The 14,303-nt window shown below is 39.5% G+C and overlaps 2 protein-coding genes and 1 pseudogene across 2 annotated transcripts; 1 reads left to right on the forward strand and 2 right to left on the reverse strand.

Moving 5' to 3' along the window:
• Positions 1-2,936: 2,936 nt before the first annotated feature.
• LOC118750493 lies at positions 2,937-13,643 on the reverse strand. The gene is made up of 2 exons (XM_036485207.1): positions 12,815-13,643; positions 2,937-4,839 (listed from the first exon to the last, which is right to left on the reverse strand). Exon 2 carries the CDS (start codon positions 4,836-4,838, stop codon positions 3,885-3,887), a length of 954 nt encoding a protein of 317 aa, XP_036341100.1. The 5' UTR covers position 4,839; positions 12,815-13,643; the 3' UTR covers positions 2,937-3,884.
• On the forward strand, positions 6,330-7,918 carry LOC118750495 (annotated as a pseudogene).
• LOC118750492 lies at positions 10,280-12,295 on the reverse strand. The gene has a single exon (XM_036485206.1). It carries the CDS (start codon positions 12,293-12,295, stop codon positions 10,280-10,282), a length of 2,016 nt encoding a protein of 671 aa, XP_036341099.1.
• Positions 13,644-14,303: the final 660 nt, after the last annotated feature.

The following is a 14,303-nucleotide window of genomic DNA, read 5'->3' on the forward strand; positions in this document are numbered from 1 at the left end:
GAATATTATAAATTTTTGGAAAATGGGCGTAGCCACGCCCACTTATGGTTACATGTGTATATCTTGGTAACCGCTGCACCAATTTCTTCCAAACTTGGCACAGTTGTTGGCCTTGGCACAGCATAAGATATCGCCGAAACTTTTTAAAATCGGACAATAACCACGCCCACATCCCATATAACGGTAATTTAGAGAAATACAAAATCTTCGATAAATCAGTAAATATTGAAGCTAATTTATTCAAAATTGATGCTTGCAACAATTCTTTACCAGGAAATACGATTATGGTAAAACTTTGGAAAATGGGCGTGGCACCGCCCACTTATGATCACATATAGGTATCTCGGTAACCGTTGTACCAATTTGTACCAAACTCAGTACGGTTATTGTGCTTGCCACATATAAGCAAAACGTTGAAAATTATTGAAATCGGACTAAAATTGGGGCCGCTTTTCATATAACGGTAAATTTCATAAATGCTTGAAACTGCAATATTTCGAAATTTAAGGACGTTAATTTACTCAACATTGATACACCCCGGCTTACCATCTAGCGGTAGGTTTCGGAAAGGTGAAAAAACATATATTTAATACTTGCGCCGGGTATTTAATGTTCGGCTCCGCCCGAACTTAGACTTTCTTACTTGTTTCCTATTAAATGTGTATGTGTATTTAACAGGTTACCATCGAGCGAGCGTTTTCCTCTTTGAAGATAATTCTAACGGATAATCGCAGTAGGCTAAATCAAGACACATTAGAAGACATTCTTTTAGTAAAGCTAAAATCTGCACTTTTGAATAAAGCCATCAATGAATTGCCATTATTTGAGAAACAATATATGGAGAGCTTACAAAACTAAATAGCACATACATACATACATAGTATGTATGTACGTACTTAAAATTTAAAACTTTGTCGCCTATTGCTACTTAATGTCTAAATATAATAATCACTCATACGCCCATGCATTCATATGCATGTACGAGTAACTGTGACTGACGAGTTTTTGTTGTTGTTATTTTTGTTGTTGCGAATGGAAGAAGAAGGAATCTGCTGGTCTAATAACACCACCTTGTATTAATTCGCCTTGATACAAACATACGTAATTCATACATACATACATACCCAACCGGAAAAGTTGTAATGCATTACATGCGTGATAAATAATGTAATGTATTTCTTATGAGTTCTCGGTTATATTATTGCTAACTATGTAACCAGCATTCTAATGTATTCAAAAAGTTCCAAAAATTTCATATTAAAACACATTCATTTCTCGATACTAGGTAATGCACACTTGAATGCCCCACTTTCCTCAGGACATAGGCCTGGGGAAAAAATGCATTTTCGAATATGAAAAGGGTTGTTTTACTGATTATTTTTTCGATTAATATACATTAAATTTTCCCACTGGGTTTGTAGTTTGTTATTTGTAGTTTCACAGCAAAGCAATAAACAAACTACTGTTGCTTTGCTGAGGCTATGCTGTCGCTGTGCTGCCGCAAATTGCTTATGAACTATTCGATAGCTGTCGGAGCTTCACAGCAAAGCGGCAGCCAAGCATAGGCTATTTTTTTATTTACTATTGCTTTGCTTTTGCTATTATGATATGCCGAAGTTGAATAATATCAAAAGTAAATAAAATAAAAAAATTACAGCACTTTCAAACCCTGGATTATAGTCTTAAAATCTTTTTTTTTTTTTGTTGAAAAATAAGTGCGTAGCGCGTTTTTTTTTTAAATTATATGAAGCTTTTTACAGCTACTGCCTAAATTTTAATGAATTCTGGTCCAGAATCGTTTGTAGTTGATTGTAGTTTAAAAAAAAAATTTTTTAGTTGAAAAATAAGTGCGTAATGCGTTTTTAAAAAAATTCATATGAAGCTTTTTACAGCTACAGCTTCAATTTTAATGAATTCAGGTACAGAATCGTTTGTAGTTGATTTTAGTTTTAAAATTTATTTTTTTTAGTTGAAAAATAAGTGCGTAGCGCTTTTTTTTAATTTATATGAAGGGTTTTATAGCTATCGCCTAAATTTTAATGAATTCTGGTCCAAAATCGTTTGTAGTTGATTGTAGTTTTAAATTTTTTTTTTGTTGAAAAGTAGGTGCGTTATGCATTTTTTTTAATTTATATGAAGCTTTTAACAGCTACAGCTTCAATTTTATTGAATTCTGGTACAGAATCGTTTGTAGTTGATTGTAGTTTTAAAATTTTATTTTAGTTGAAAAGTAAGTGCGTAGCGCGTTTTTTTTTATTTATATGAAGCTTTTTATAGCTACCGCCTAAATTTTAGTGACTTCTGGTCCAGAATCGTTTGTAGTTGATTGTAGTTTTAATTTTTTTTTTGCTGAAAAATAACTGCGTAATGCGTTTTTTTATAAATTTATTTTAAGCTTTTTACAGCTACCGCTTAAATTTTAATGAATTCAGGCCCAGAATCGTTTGTAACTGATTGTAGTTTAAAGTTTTTTTTAGTTGAAAAATAAGTGCGTAATGCGTTTTTTTTTAAATTCATATGAAGCTGTTTACAGCTACAGCTTCAATTTTAATGAATTCAGGTCCAGAATCGTTTGTAGTTGGTTTTAGTTTTAAAATTTATTTTTTTTTAGTTGAAAAATAAGTGCGTAGCGTGATTTTTTTTTAAATTTATATGAAGCTTTTTACAGCTACCGCCTAAATTTTAATGAATTCTGGTCCAGAATCGTTTGTAGTTGATTGTAGTTTTAAAACTTTTTTTTAGTTGGAAAATAGGTGCGTAATGCGTGTTTTTTTAATTTATATGAAGCTTTTAACAGCTACAGCTTCAATTTTAATGAATTCTGGTCCAGAATCGTTTGTAGTTGATTGTCGTTTTAAAATTTATTTTTTTAGTTGAAAAATAAGTGCGTAGCGCGTTTTTTTTTTTAATTTATATAAAGCTTTTTACAGCTACCGCCTAAATTTTATTGAATTCAGGTTATTTACGCAGGTGGCGTCGCACGAAGATGGAGCGCACCAGTGTAAAGTTAATGTAACGAAAATAAGAGTAAATAAAAGACACAGTGGTTTTAGTGCAATGAAATTAAAAGTCGTTTTATTTGTAAATATCTATGAGTTTGAATAGTGTGGCACACAAGAGTTGGCTTACCGAACGTGGTGTGATGGCTGACGTGATCTCCTTGCTGTCTTCTAAGAGGTGACAAATTGCTAGCAAAACGAAAAGGGATGTAGCCCACCGCACTGTAACTTTCGTTAAGTTTCCCCTCAACTAAGTTACCGTACAGTGGGGCTCATTGTTAGCGGCTGGAAAGTTAGCCGAAACTTATACATGTGTTTGTGTGCTCTTACATGAAGTGACAAAACGCGTATTAGGGTGGCGCAATATATTTAAGTCGAGGACCTAAACATACCGGCACCCTTGCGGTAAGCAAGCTGTGAAAAAAAGGAGTCGCGTCTCAACCGTCACACGCACGTGGGGAAAGTCTTATGTTATTCAACTATGTAGCGCGGATTTTGTACTGCGCGGATCTGCTTATTCGCCCACGCTTTCGTCACGACCGGCTCAGCTGGGGCTGTGGAGAAAAGGACATCGTTAATTGAAACAGACGTGGTTTGGAATTTCAATGCACTTTTTTATTTAGATTTTAAGGTGTGTGTGTGTGATGAGGGTGTGTATATGTGTGGTTTTGTTTTCTTAATATCTACGTTTATGGTTGGCGGTTATGGTCGCCTGGACCAGCAGGCCACCCACGGTAGACGGGGGGGTCCCGCTCACCATCATCTCCGCATGCAAATCGAGGCCTAGTGTGAGGCGTATTGGTGACGCGCGAAAGAATTGCGGATGCGCCAATCGCATGTACTGGAAGGGGGCCGCAACCTTAGGGTCCAGGTTCGACGGTGGACTCAGGCGTATATGGTGGTCCAGCACGACTGCTTGTGTCGTAATACGGTCGGAGCTGCCGTATCTTCCCCGCTATGCACTAGGCGGCCCGTTCGGAAGCCGATCGGTGGAGCGCGTTGTAAGGCATGACAATTAATGTTGCTGTCGTTTGTGCGAGTTTTGTGGTATGGTGCTGCTTTGCGTAGCCTAGACGATCGCTTAGACGAGCGGAAAGTACGAGTTTCCGCGCCGTCGCGTCGTTTTGGCTTGCGTTGCGATCGTGATGCCGGGCGGAAAGGACTGGTTTCCGCGCCGCCGTGTTGCCGCCAGTTGTGTTGTTGACGCGTTTGCGAGTGGAAAGGACGAGTTTCCGCGTCGCGTCGGTTGTATTGCTGACGCGTTTGCGAGCGGAAAGGACGAGTTTCCGCGTCGCGCCAGTTGTGTTGTGTACGCGTTGGCGAGCGGAAAGAACGAGATTCCGCGTCGCCCGCGCGTAGTGGTAACTGGTCTAACGGTCTCGGTGTGCCAGTTCCAGAGTTGCGCTTTTGTCGCTCATGTGTGGAAGAGTCTGTCCTCTCTAACCCCTCCAACTCCTCCTCTTCGACCTGCTGCGCCCACGACTTCGTCTGCTCCGTAACGTCGATAGAGAGTGCCCCGTCCGAGCTCTCGCCGTCGTTGATCGCGTTCGCTGGGTGCCTTTGGTCTTCGCAGTCATCGAGATGGAGCGAGGTGTGATGCTTTTCGCGACATCGGTGGCATCGATCCGTGCTGCTGCACATGTCGAGGCGGTGGAACGGCGAGAGGCAGGTTGGGCAATATTTATGCAGCAGGACTGCACGCAGCCTTGCTTCGACCGCTTTGCCACGGTAAAGGGGGCATAGTCGAATGCTATGCGCTCCGCCGCATAACCGGCATAGAACCGTAAATTTATCAGCGCGTTCTTCCGCATGTGCGCGATTGGCCGAGAAACGAGTCATTCTGTAAATGAGTCTCGTAGTTATGTCCGTAGGTGTAAAAAGTTACGTACTATTAGTTTTGGGTTGGGTGGCAAGTGGCGAATATATGTATGCCTGTATGTCTCGTGAAAGCACATTTTTATATATACGTGTGATATAATTATGTAAATATATATATATATACTATTTGTTTATTTATTTAATTTGTTTTGACTTGGCGAAGTACAAAACTGGGCCAATTCAGACTTTCAGTCTCCGCGTACTTGTGCGGTGTTAAGTATAGACCAATGGTCTTACTCCTAAAAAGTAATCAGACTTACAGAGCTCTACAAAGTGGCATTTTTATAAAAAAGTTTCAATTTCAAAAGCGGTTAAAGCCTTCTTTATTTTCTATGACTTTGAGCGTAAGGTTTCGTGTTTGGGTATAAAGGAGATCTGTGGAAGGTGACCATCGTTATAAGATTTTATCCCATTACGTTTGTTGCCATTTGCTTTTGCATCGAACAGACCTTTATGTAGTACAAATTTTTCGATCACTATTTCCCCGAACACACCGTGAAATTTGTAATCTCGTAAAAGGTGTCATTTGTGGTTTTGTGGTGAGTTTCACCACTTGGCCTGGCACGGCGAAAGAAAATTTCCTCACTATGGGTTCGAGACCGGGCTAAGCCAGTAAATACTACATCAATGTTGCCAGGTGGACACTAAGTAAGTATGAACAGTTTTTAATGCACATAGTGAAGTTGCAGTTTGAGAAGAAGGAAATGAAGATTAAACTGTGATTTTGTTAAATGAAATGCGAATTTTTAAAATTTCGAACAACAAAGTAAAACTTTTTATTCTTATATACAGCAATCAGAAGCTAGCATAAATTAAAAAGAAACAAAAAGCTTCCTGGTTGTTTGTTAAAATTTTTTACATGTTGACGATATTTACATGCAAAGGGCGCTTTTTAATAACCACACTAACGCTTTCTCACTATAATCACCTGGCAACACTGTACAGCATGCACCACAAAATACATTTTTTTTGACAACCTGACAACCAGATGGTGCTGCTTGCCATACATTTATGAAGGCTCGCATTTCGCCCAATCACGTATGTCAAACTTTGAGCTAATCGTATGTCAAAGTTTTGACACAGCAATAACTTCCTGAATGACTGAAAATTTCATTCTGGATTTGGCACGTGGTAAGTTTGGTAGTAATTAATAAATTATTAGTGTTATTCAATTCATTCATTTCATTTTCAGATTCGCATTGTAAAAAAGGGCGAAAGGACTTGGCTGAATTAAGGCAAAGACACAGTAAATTGTGACATTTTGTATCCGCCAGCGAAAGCGCCGATATAGAATTTATGAGGAAATAAATGGTGAAAAATGTTCTTTTTGGCCTAACAACAAAATTTTCGTGGTCCCAGTACAAAATTGCAATTTAATAAAATCATCCGCCAACGAAAGCGCCAATATAGAATTTATAAGATTTTTATGATTTTATTAAATAGTGTGTAAAGATGTCGTTCTTCGGCGGAAGCACTTCACTGGGTGCAACAAGCACGCCCGCAAAGCCTGGTGGCATATTTTCGTCGTTCGGCACTGGCAGTGCGGCTGCTGCTCCAGCTTTTGGCACAGCAACATCAACCGCTGCACCGGCGTTTGGTACATCCGTTTTTGGCACTACAGGTTTTGGCAGCGCTCCACCTTCATCTGCACCCTCTCTCTTCGGTTTTCAATGTTTCGATTTATGGTGATGAACGTGACACCATTATTGCCAAATGGAATTACCTGCAAGCTCTGTGGAGTACCGGAAAATCATTTTACTCACAAAATGCAGTTCCGGTCGAAATAACGCCCCAAAATTATTTATGCCGTTTCAAGGCAATGGGCTATAGCCGCTTACCGGATAATCAAATGGGATTGGTCGCGCTGAATTTCAATAAACCGGTGGATGTAAAAGCTCAACAACATCAAATTATGACCTCACTTAACAGCGTCTTTGGCAATAAACCGAACTTGGCTATAAATATTGAGTCCAGCAAATAGCATGAACAGAATAAGTGTCAGTTAGTCATATACGTAGAGGAGCGCTCCCAAATGTCCCCTAACGAAACGAAACGTATACTCGCCACCGAAGTTTCCGGCTATCTCAATCAGGGGAACATGAAAACACAATTAGCCACTCTTGGTATCGCTGAAGTGCTGGCATTGGTTTTGCCCGACGAAGATCAACTTAAAGAATATTTAGAGAATCCACCAAAGGGCATTGATCCGCCCATGTGGCGTCAAGCGAAATTGGATAATCCAGACAAAGCTAAGTTCATACCAGTACCAATGATCGGGTTCAATGACCTCAAATGGCGCACAAAGTGTCAAGAGCATGAAACAGAAACACCTGCGCTCTACCTAAAGAAAGTAGAAAAGGACTTGGATTGCTTCTCGGAAATATTTCTCGAGACCATACTTGGATTGACATTGCCGCATTGTAAACCTCTTCAACTGCACAGGTATTTGCGCAAAAGATTTGACTCTATATTTCATATTTTACTTATACTAGGTTCACATATAAGTAGATTATCCTCATTTTCGAGCTTAACACCCTAATCTGTAATTATAACAAAATATTAGCCATATAAAATTCGTCCCTTGTTAATCTGTAATTATAAAATAATCTCAGATTAAACCGATAACTTTTCGGTGTCCCTCCTAGTTTTATCGATTGTTTTTGCAAAAAAAAAGGATAAATGCCAAATGTTAAAGTAAACAATAAATGTACGCTAGCAAGGAAAAGAGGTTTCTGAAGGTATTTTTAATAAAATGTTAAGTTAAAATATATTTATATTGCTTATTATAGCATAAAAACGTGATCACGGTGGCACAGAGAAGAAACATAACTTTTCCTTGAGATGTGAGAGTAACAAGCACAACAAATTTGACGGCTAATAATCTGAGATTTGCCTGTGTAAACGGGGTAATTATAAAAACGAGCTTTGATTGAGATAATATTGATATGTGAACATAGTTTTACTGAACCCTTGGCGGTATTTATTTTTTAAACATTTTTTGGACATCCTCGTATAGCAACAAATCTTGCGAAAGCGGCTAGAAAGGACGCGGTGCTAAGGTCGCTGGTAGCTTCAAGGTGAATGGCTTTCGTCGAGAAGCAGACGAAAAGACACACGTAGCCTTTTGACATGCGACATCCTCTGCCCCGGTAGGACTTGATGTCGAACGGGCCGGCGAAATCCACCCCCGTGTTTGTGAATGCACGGGAAAAGGTTGTGCGTTCTTTGGGAAGGATTCCCATAAGTTGAGTTTGCGACCGTTTCTTGTAGATCGTGCAGACCTTGCAGTTATGTATGCCGGACCGTATCAAGTTTTTCACCCTGGGAATCCAATACTGCGATCGGATGAGTCGCAGCATCAGCTGGTTTTCTCCGTGCACGGAAATTTTATGGATAAACTGGACAAAGAGACGGGACAACCTGCAACCATAAGGAAGAATGATAGGATGACGTTCATTGTAGGACAGATCGCAAGATGCGCTCAGACGACCACCAGCCCTCAGAATCACATCTTTGTCGATGAACGGGTTAAGAGGCAGGATTTCACTTTTTCCGTCGATGGATTTTCCAGATTTTAACCTTATATATTCTTCGCTGTAATATTGTTTTTGACAAATTGTTATTAAGCGTTGGGTCGTTGTTTTAATTTCGTTGGCCGAAATTGAACGAGACTCCGCTTTAAAGGAAGATTTCGTTTCGGGATTGATTCTTTGATAGAATCTCATAATATAAGATATAACTCTCAAAGCCCGTGACAAATCAGAAAATCGATCGAGAATGTCGTGAAAGTCTTTTACTTTTGTTGTTGCATGAACATGCACCCTTTATTCAATGGTTGTGTCAAAGTCCGATTCTTGTGCTGGCCATCTCGAATAGTCTTCTTGTAACCAAGAAGGACCCTGCCACCACAAGCAGTTGTTGACTAGATCACTCGCCGAGAGTCCTCTGCTGGCTAGATCCGCTGGGTTTGAGGCCGAATCCACGTGGCGCCAATTTTTGTTTCCTACCTTGTCTACTAGCTTTGTTATCCTGAGGGCAACAAATGTTGACCACGAACACGGGGGTTTTCGAATCCAAGCTAAAACTATCGTTGAATCCGTCCACAAATTCACCTTCAAATGAGCAAGGCTAAGGTTTTCAACGACAGTTTCAATTGTTTCGGCCAGTAACACTGCACCACACAACTCCAATCGGGGCAAAGATATTGTTTTGACCGGGGCTACCCTTGTTTTTGCCATAAGTAGGTTGAACCCTTAGAAAAACTGGCGCCGCGTATACCTTTTCCGAAGCATCGCTAAAACCATGCATTTCCACATTATCGGTTTGCGTGAAATATACCCATCTTGGTATGCGGATGTTGTTTAATTCCGCGTAATCCTGCGTAAATGCTTGCCAACGATCCCAGGTATTTGGAGATACGGTTTCGTCCCAACCTGTTCCTTCTAACCAAATATTCTGCATAATGATCTTGGCGACGATTATAACCGGTGCAAGCCAACCCAGTGGATCGAACAGTTTGGCGATGGCTGAAAGTATTGCCCTCTTTGTAATAATGCTACTATTTTCAATTGGTTTCGCTATAAAGTAGAAGTAATCGGAATGGGCGTTCCATCTGATGCCCAAAGCCTTTACTGCACTGGTATCTTCAAACTCTAAGAAATCTTCACTAAGTAAATGACCTTTTGGTATTCCTTGAAGTATTTTGCTAGAGTTTGAAGTCCATTTTCGTAATGGAAACCCGGCTGAATTTAGCACCTGTGATATCTCTTCTCGAGCTCTTATCGCAGCTTCGACGCTATGTCCCCCGGCGAGTACGTCGTCAACATACATACATTTTCGCAAAATGTCAGATGCGATTGGATGATAGCTCTCCACATCATCAGCAAGCTGGTGTAATGTCCTTATCGCAAGGTAAGGAGCACAGTTTATGCCAAAAGTCATGGTTTTTAATTCGTACAAACTGATCAGATCTTTTGAGCAACTACGAAAAACTATTCGCTGATATTTTGTTTGATTTTGATTTACCCAAATTTGTCGATACGTCTTTTCTATATCGCTGTTGAATACGTATTTGTACAGTCTCCAACGTAGTATAAGAATGGGTAAATCGGCCTGAAGTACTGGGCCTGGAAGAAGGACATCATTCAAACTCATGCCATTAGCGGTTGGGCATGATGCGTTGAATACAACCCTGACCTTTGTAGTGGTGCTTTCTTCCTTTAAAACGGCGTGGTGAGGTAGAAAATAGCAGTCCGTTGAATCTGGTGAAATCTTTTTATTAATTTTTGAAATATGTGCTAGTGTCTCGTATTCAGATACAACCCGGTTGTACTGTTTGAAGGACAGGCTTTTTCGCGCCTCGTTCCGGTAGAACTGAGAGCATACACTTTTCAGCGAAGGTCCTAAGCACACATTTTTCGAAAATCCCGTTTAAAAGGTAGAGACACAATGTATTTTCCATCTGTATTTCGTGTCGTAGTTGCTTTGAAGAGCTCTTCGCAGTATTTATCATCTTCGTTGATGCCTTTTTTCTTTGGGACATCCTCCAGCTCCCAAAATGCAGCTAGCTGCTTGTCCAACGTGACTTCGTTAAAATACGATACGATATTGTTCGTTGGACTGACTGAATCCGCGCGACCAGTCAGTATCCAACCGAACACGGTCTCTTGCGCGAGAAGCCTATTTAATACGTTCTTCCTCATTCCGCTTAAAATTATTTGGGGGTAAATATCTCCTCCTAAGACCAGGTCAACTGGCTCATTGACGAAGAATCTTTTGTCCGCCAAGACCAAGTCTGGGAACGATTGCCGCGTCATTGCGCTTATCTGATAAGTCGGAAGATCCCCGGTTAATTGTGGTAAAACCAGCACGATTGCTTCTATATTAATTAACGGGTCTGTGGGTGACCGAATAGCACACGCTTCTTTTACCTGCGCAGATACAGAGTTATTGATGCTCGAAACTTGGGCATGCAAGCGTTTTGATGGCAGGTTGATTCTCCGTTTGAGTCTCTCAGTAATGAACGAGCACTCAGAACCAGAATCTATAAGCGCTCTAGCCGAAAAATGTACACCATTATAGTGTATGTTAACCCGTGCTGTTCCCAATAAAACTCCTTTACTTGTATTTGCGTAACAAGAATTTACATTTGTAACCGATTTGATGTTTCCTTTTTCAGATTCGCGTCTTGATTGAGCCTGGTTTGAAGTAGATTCCACGTTACCCGATGGATCAGTTGTTGCTTTTGGCTGAATCGGCATATGGAGCAACTTGTGATGTCTTGAATGACAAGTGCTGCAGTTAAATGAGCTGGTACATCTTGAGACTGTGTGCCCAGCAGATAGACAATTCAAGCAACTGCGAATGCTATTCACGCAATCTACTCGCTCCGTCGGCTTAAGACGCAAAAATCTGTCGCACTTTGATAGCTTGTGTGCATTGCTGTTGCACATTTTACATGTTGCCTTTGCTACACTGCCTTGAAAGGCGCCAAGCTTTTTTGCAGGCGTCTCTGCAGAAGTCCGAGAGCTTGGTGGTTTAGGTTTCGAAGCTATATCTCCCCTAAGGCCTGTGATGGTTTCCAGTGTTTGAAACCGATTGGATAGGAATTTATCCATATCTACCCATTTGGAAATCTCAACTTTATTTTCTATGGTTTGCTCCCTTGCTTCTGGCAGTTTTGTCGAACACAAATATGTGAATATTGCATCCCAATTTGCAACATCAATCTGATGACACTGAAGCGACGAGATGCAATTATTTATGTCGCGTTGCAGTTTCTTGATAGAGCTACCGCATTCACTCTCAACTGCGTTTAAATTAAATAATACCTTTAACTGCTCGTTGACGAGGATACGTTTATTTTCGTACCTGTCACAAAGATTTTTCCAGGCTGCACCAAAGCCATCGTTGGTTAATGGGGATCTCTGCACTATTTCCTTGGCCTCCCCTTGAGTCTTTTGCCGGAGATGATACAGCTTCTCAACTGGGGTAAGGCGCTTATTGAGAATATATATAGCCGTAAACATATCCCTAAACGATTGCCACGAAAGATAATCTCCTTTAAAAATGTCTGTGTCACAAGGAGGGAGATGAATATTAAGCTCGCGACCTGACTTGTATTCGCTTTCCTTTTCAGTCTTTGCGAGTTGCTCTGAAAGATCAGCCATTGCTGCTTGGCACCGCAAAAAACTGAAGTAGGTGCTTTTATACTTCTTTTTAACCGATGTCAGGTCTCTGGTTTCGAGCTCTTTTGATGCGCAAAGCTCATCATAAGACCCCTTTACCTTTTCCCACAGAGCCTTTAATTCATCCTTTTGGAAAGCTAAGGAGTGCTTTGTGTGCTCTGATGGCTGCATAGTATTGTAGTCAGATTCGAATTCTGCTACTGAATCTGCCTGACGAATAAAGGTATCCATTTTTGACAACCAAAGACCACTCAATTGGACGCAAGAAAAGAAATTTGTCTGTAGTAATAGAAATCGCCGATTTGTAGGAAAATATTGCCACTAACCGCTTAGCCCGAAATAAGCCTAGTTCTTATGAGAACAACAAAGGATAACTTGTATATTTAAATAACGATTTATTTATTTTGCAGCCAAGTAAGACTGTCGAACACGTAATTAAGTGAAAAAACTAAATTCTGTGCTTTGCAAGAAAAGAATAAATTTTATCAATCTTGTGCTTCGGTAAATGCGACTGGTATTTTTACACAAACAACACCGTATCAAGAATCAAAATGGACGTTCGCGCAATTCGTTAATGTTAGCCGATACACCAATAAACATGAAAATGTTCTATATTTTTTGTTTTCGGGAAAATATTAAGCACTGAGTTTTCTTCCCTTTTTATTTTTACAAAATAATCACGCGCGTTTTTTTTTTTTTTTTTTGTTAAAATTCGTACACACACAAGTGCAATGAAATTCAACCACGTACCTTAATGTGTTGTTATTTGCCGTGTAGTGCGATATGCTGGTTTGTTAAAAAATGTGTTGCTGACACTAGTGCTGCTGTGATGCAAACGTGATGCTGTGATGCAATACAAAACGTTGATTTGATGAACAGCCGGTTAAGCGATGAACCAAAAACCGCTGCTTGTGTAGCAAACCGAAGAAAAACGCTTGATATAGCTCTTGTGGCACGTTGGTTGTGGTGCGAAAAACTCAGGTTGACGTAGACGTAGACGAACGTGATGCTGTTGTAACCAATGTGGAAAAATGTGGCGATCGGTTGAGGCAGTTGAAAAACTCAGATGTGATTCTATGTGGACTGTATAATTTGGTTACTTTTTAGGCTCGAAGACCAATATTTACCCAGGTGGCGTCGCACGAAGATGGAGCGCACCAGCGTAAAGTTAATGTAACGAAAATAAGAGTAAATAAAAGACACAGTGGTTTTAGTGCAATGAAATTAAAGGTCGTTTTATTTGTAAATATCTATGAGTTTGAATAGTGTGGCACACAAGACTTGGCTTACCGAACGTGGTGTGATGGCTGACGTGATCTCCTTGCTGTCTTCTAAGAGGTGACAAATTGCTAGCAAAACGAAAAGGGATGTAGCCCACCGCACTGTAACATTCGTTAAGTTTCCCCTCAACTAAGTTACCGTACAGTGGTGCTCATTGTTAGCGGCTGGAAAGTTAGCCGTAACTTATACATCTGTTTGTGTGCTCTTACATGAAGTGACAAAACGCGTATTAGGGTGGTGCAATATATTTAGGTCGAGGACCTAAACACAGGTCCAGAATCGTTTGTAGTTGATTGTAGTTTTAAACTTTTTTTAGTTGAAAAATAAGTGCGTAATGGGTTTTTTAAAAAATTTATACGAAGCTTTTTACAACTACAGCTTCAATTTTAATGAATTCAGGTCAAGAATTGTTTGTAGTGGATTGTAGTTTTACATTTTTTTTTAGCTGAAAAATAAGTGCGTAGCGCGTTTTTTTTTTAAATTTATATAAAGCTTTTTACAGCTACCGCCTAAATTTTAATGAATTCTGGTCCAGAATCGTTGTAGTTGATTGTAGTTTAAAAAAAAAAAAATTTTTAGTTGCAAAATAAGTGCGTAATGCGTTTTTTAAGTTTATATGAAAATTAGATTTATATGAAATTTTATTCATTAAAATTTAAGCGAAAGCTGTAAGAAGCTTCATATAAATTAAAAAAAAAAACGCATTACGCACTTATTTTTCCACTAAAAAAAAAAATTTTTAAACTACAATCAACTACAAACGATTCTGGACCAGAATTCATTAAAATTTAGGCGGTAGATGTAAAAGGCTTCATATAAATTTAAAAAAAACGCGCTACGCTCTTATTTTCCAAATAAAAAAAAATGTTAAAACTACAATCAACTACAAACGATTCTGGACCAGAATTCAGTAAAATTGAAGCTGTAGCTGTTAAAAGCTTCATATAAATAAAAAAAA

This window comes from Rhagoletis pomonella, unplaced genomic scaffold (assembly GCF_013731165.1).
Source record: "Rhagoletis pomonella isolate Grant_MI unplaced genomic scaffold, Rhpom_1.0 Rhpom_scaffold_00268, whole genome shotgun sequence".
NCBI classification, from domain to species: Eukaryota; Metazoa; Arthropoda; class Insecta; order Diptera; family Tephritidae; genus Rhagoletis; species Rhagoletis pomonella.

What these genes read in the sequence shown, in the direction of transcription:
- LOC118750493 (XM_036485207.1), bottom strand. Translation starts at nt 4,838, where the DNA reads ATGACTCGTTTCTCGGCCAATCGCGCACATGCGGAAGAACGCGCTGAT.
- LOC118750492 (XM_036485206.1), bottom strand. Translation starts at nt 12,295, where the DNA reads ATGGATACCTTTATTCGTCAGGCAGATTCAGTAGCAGAATTCGAATCT.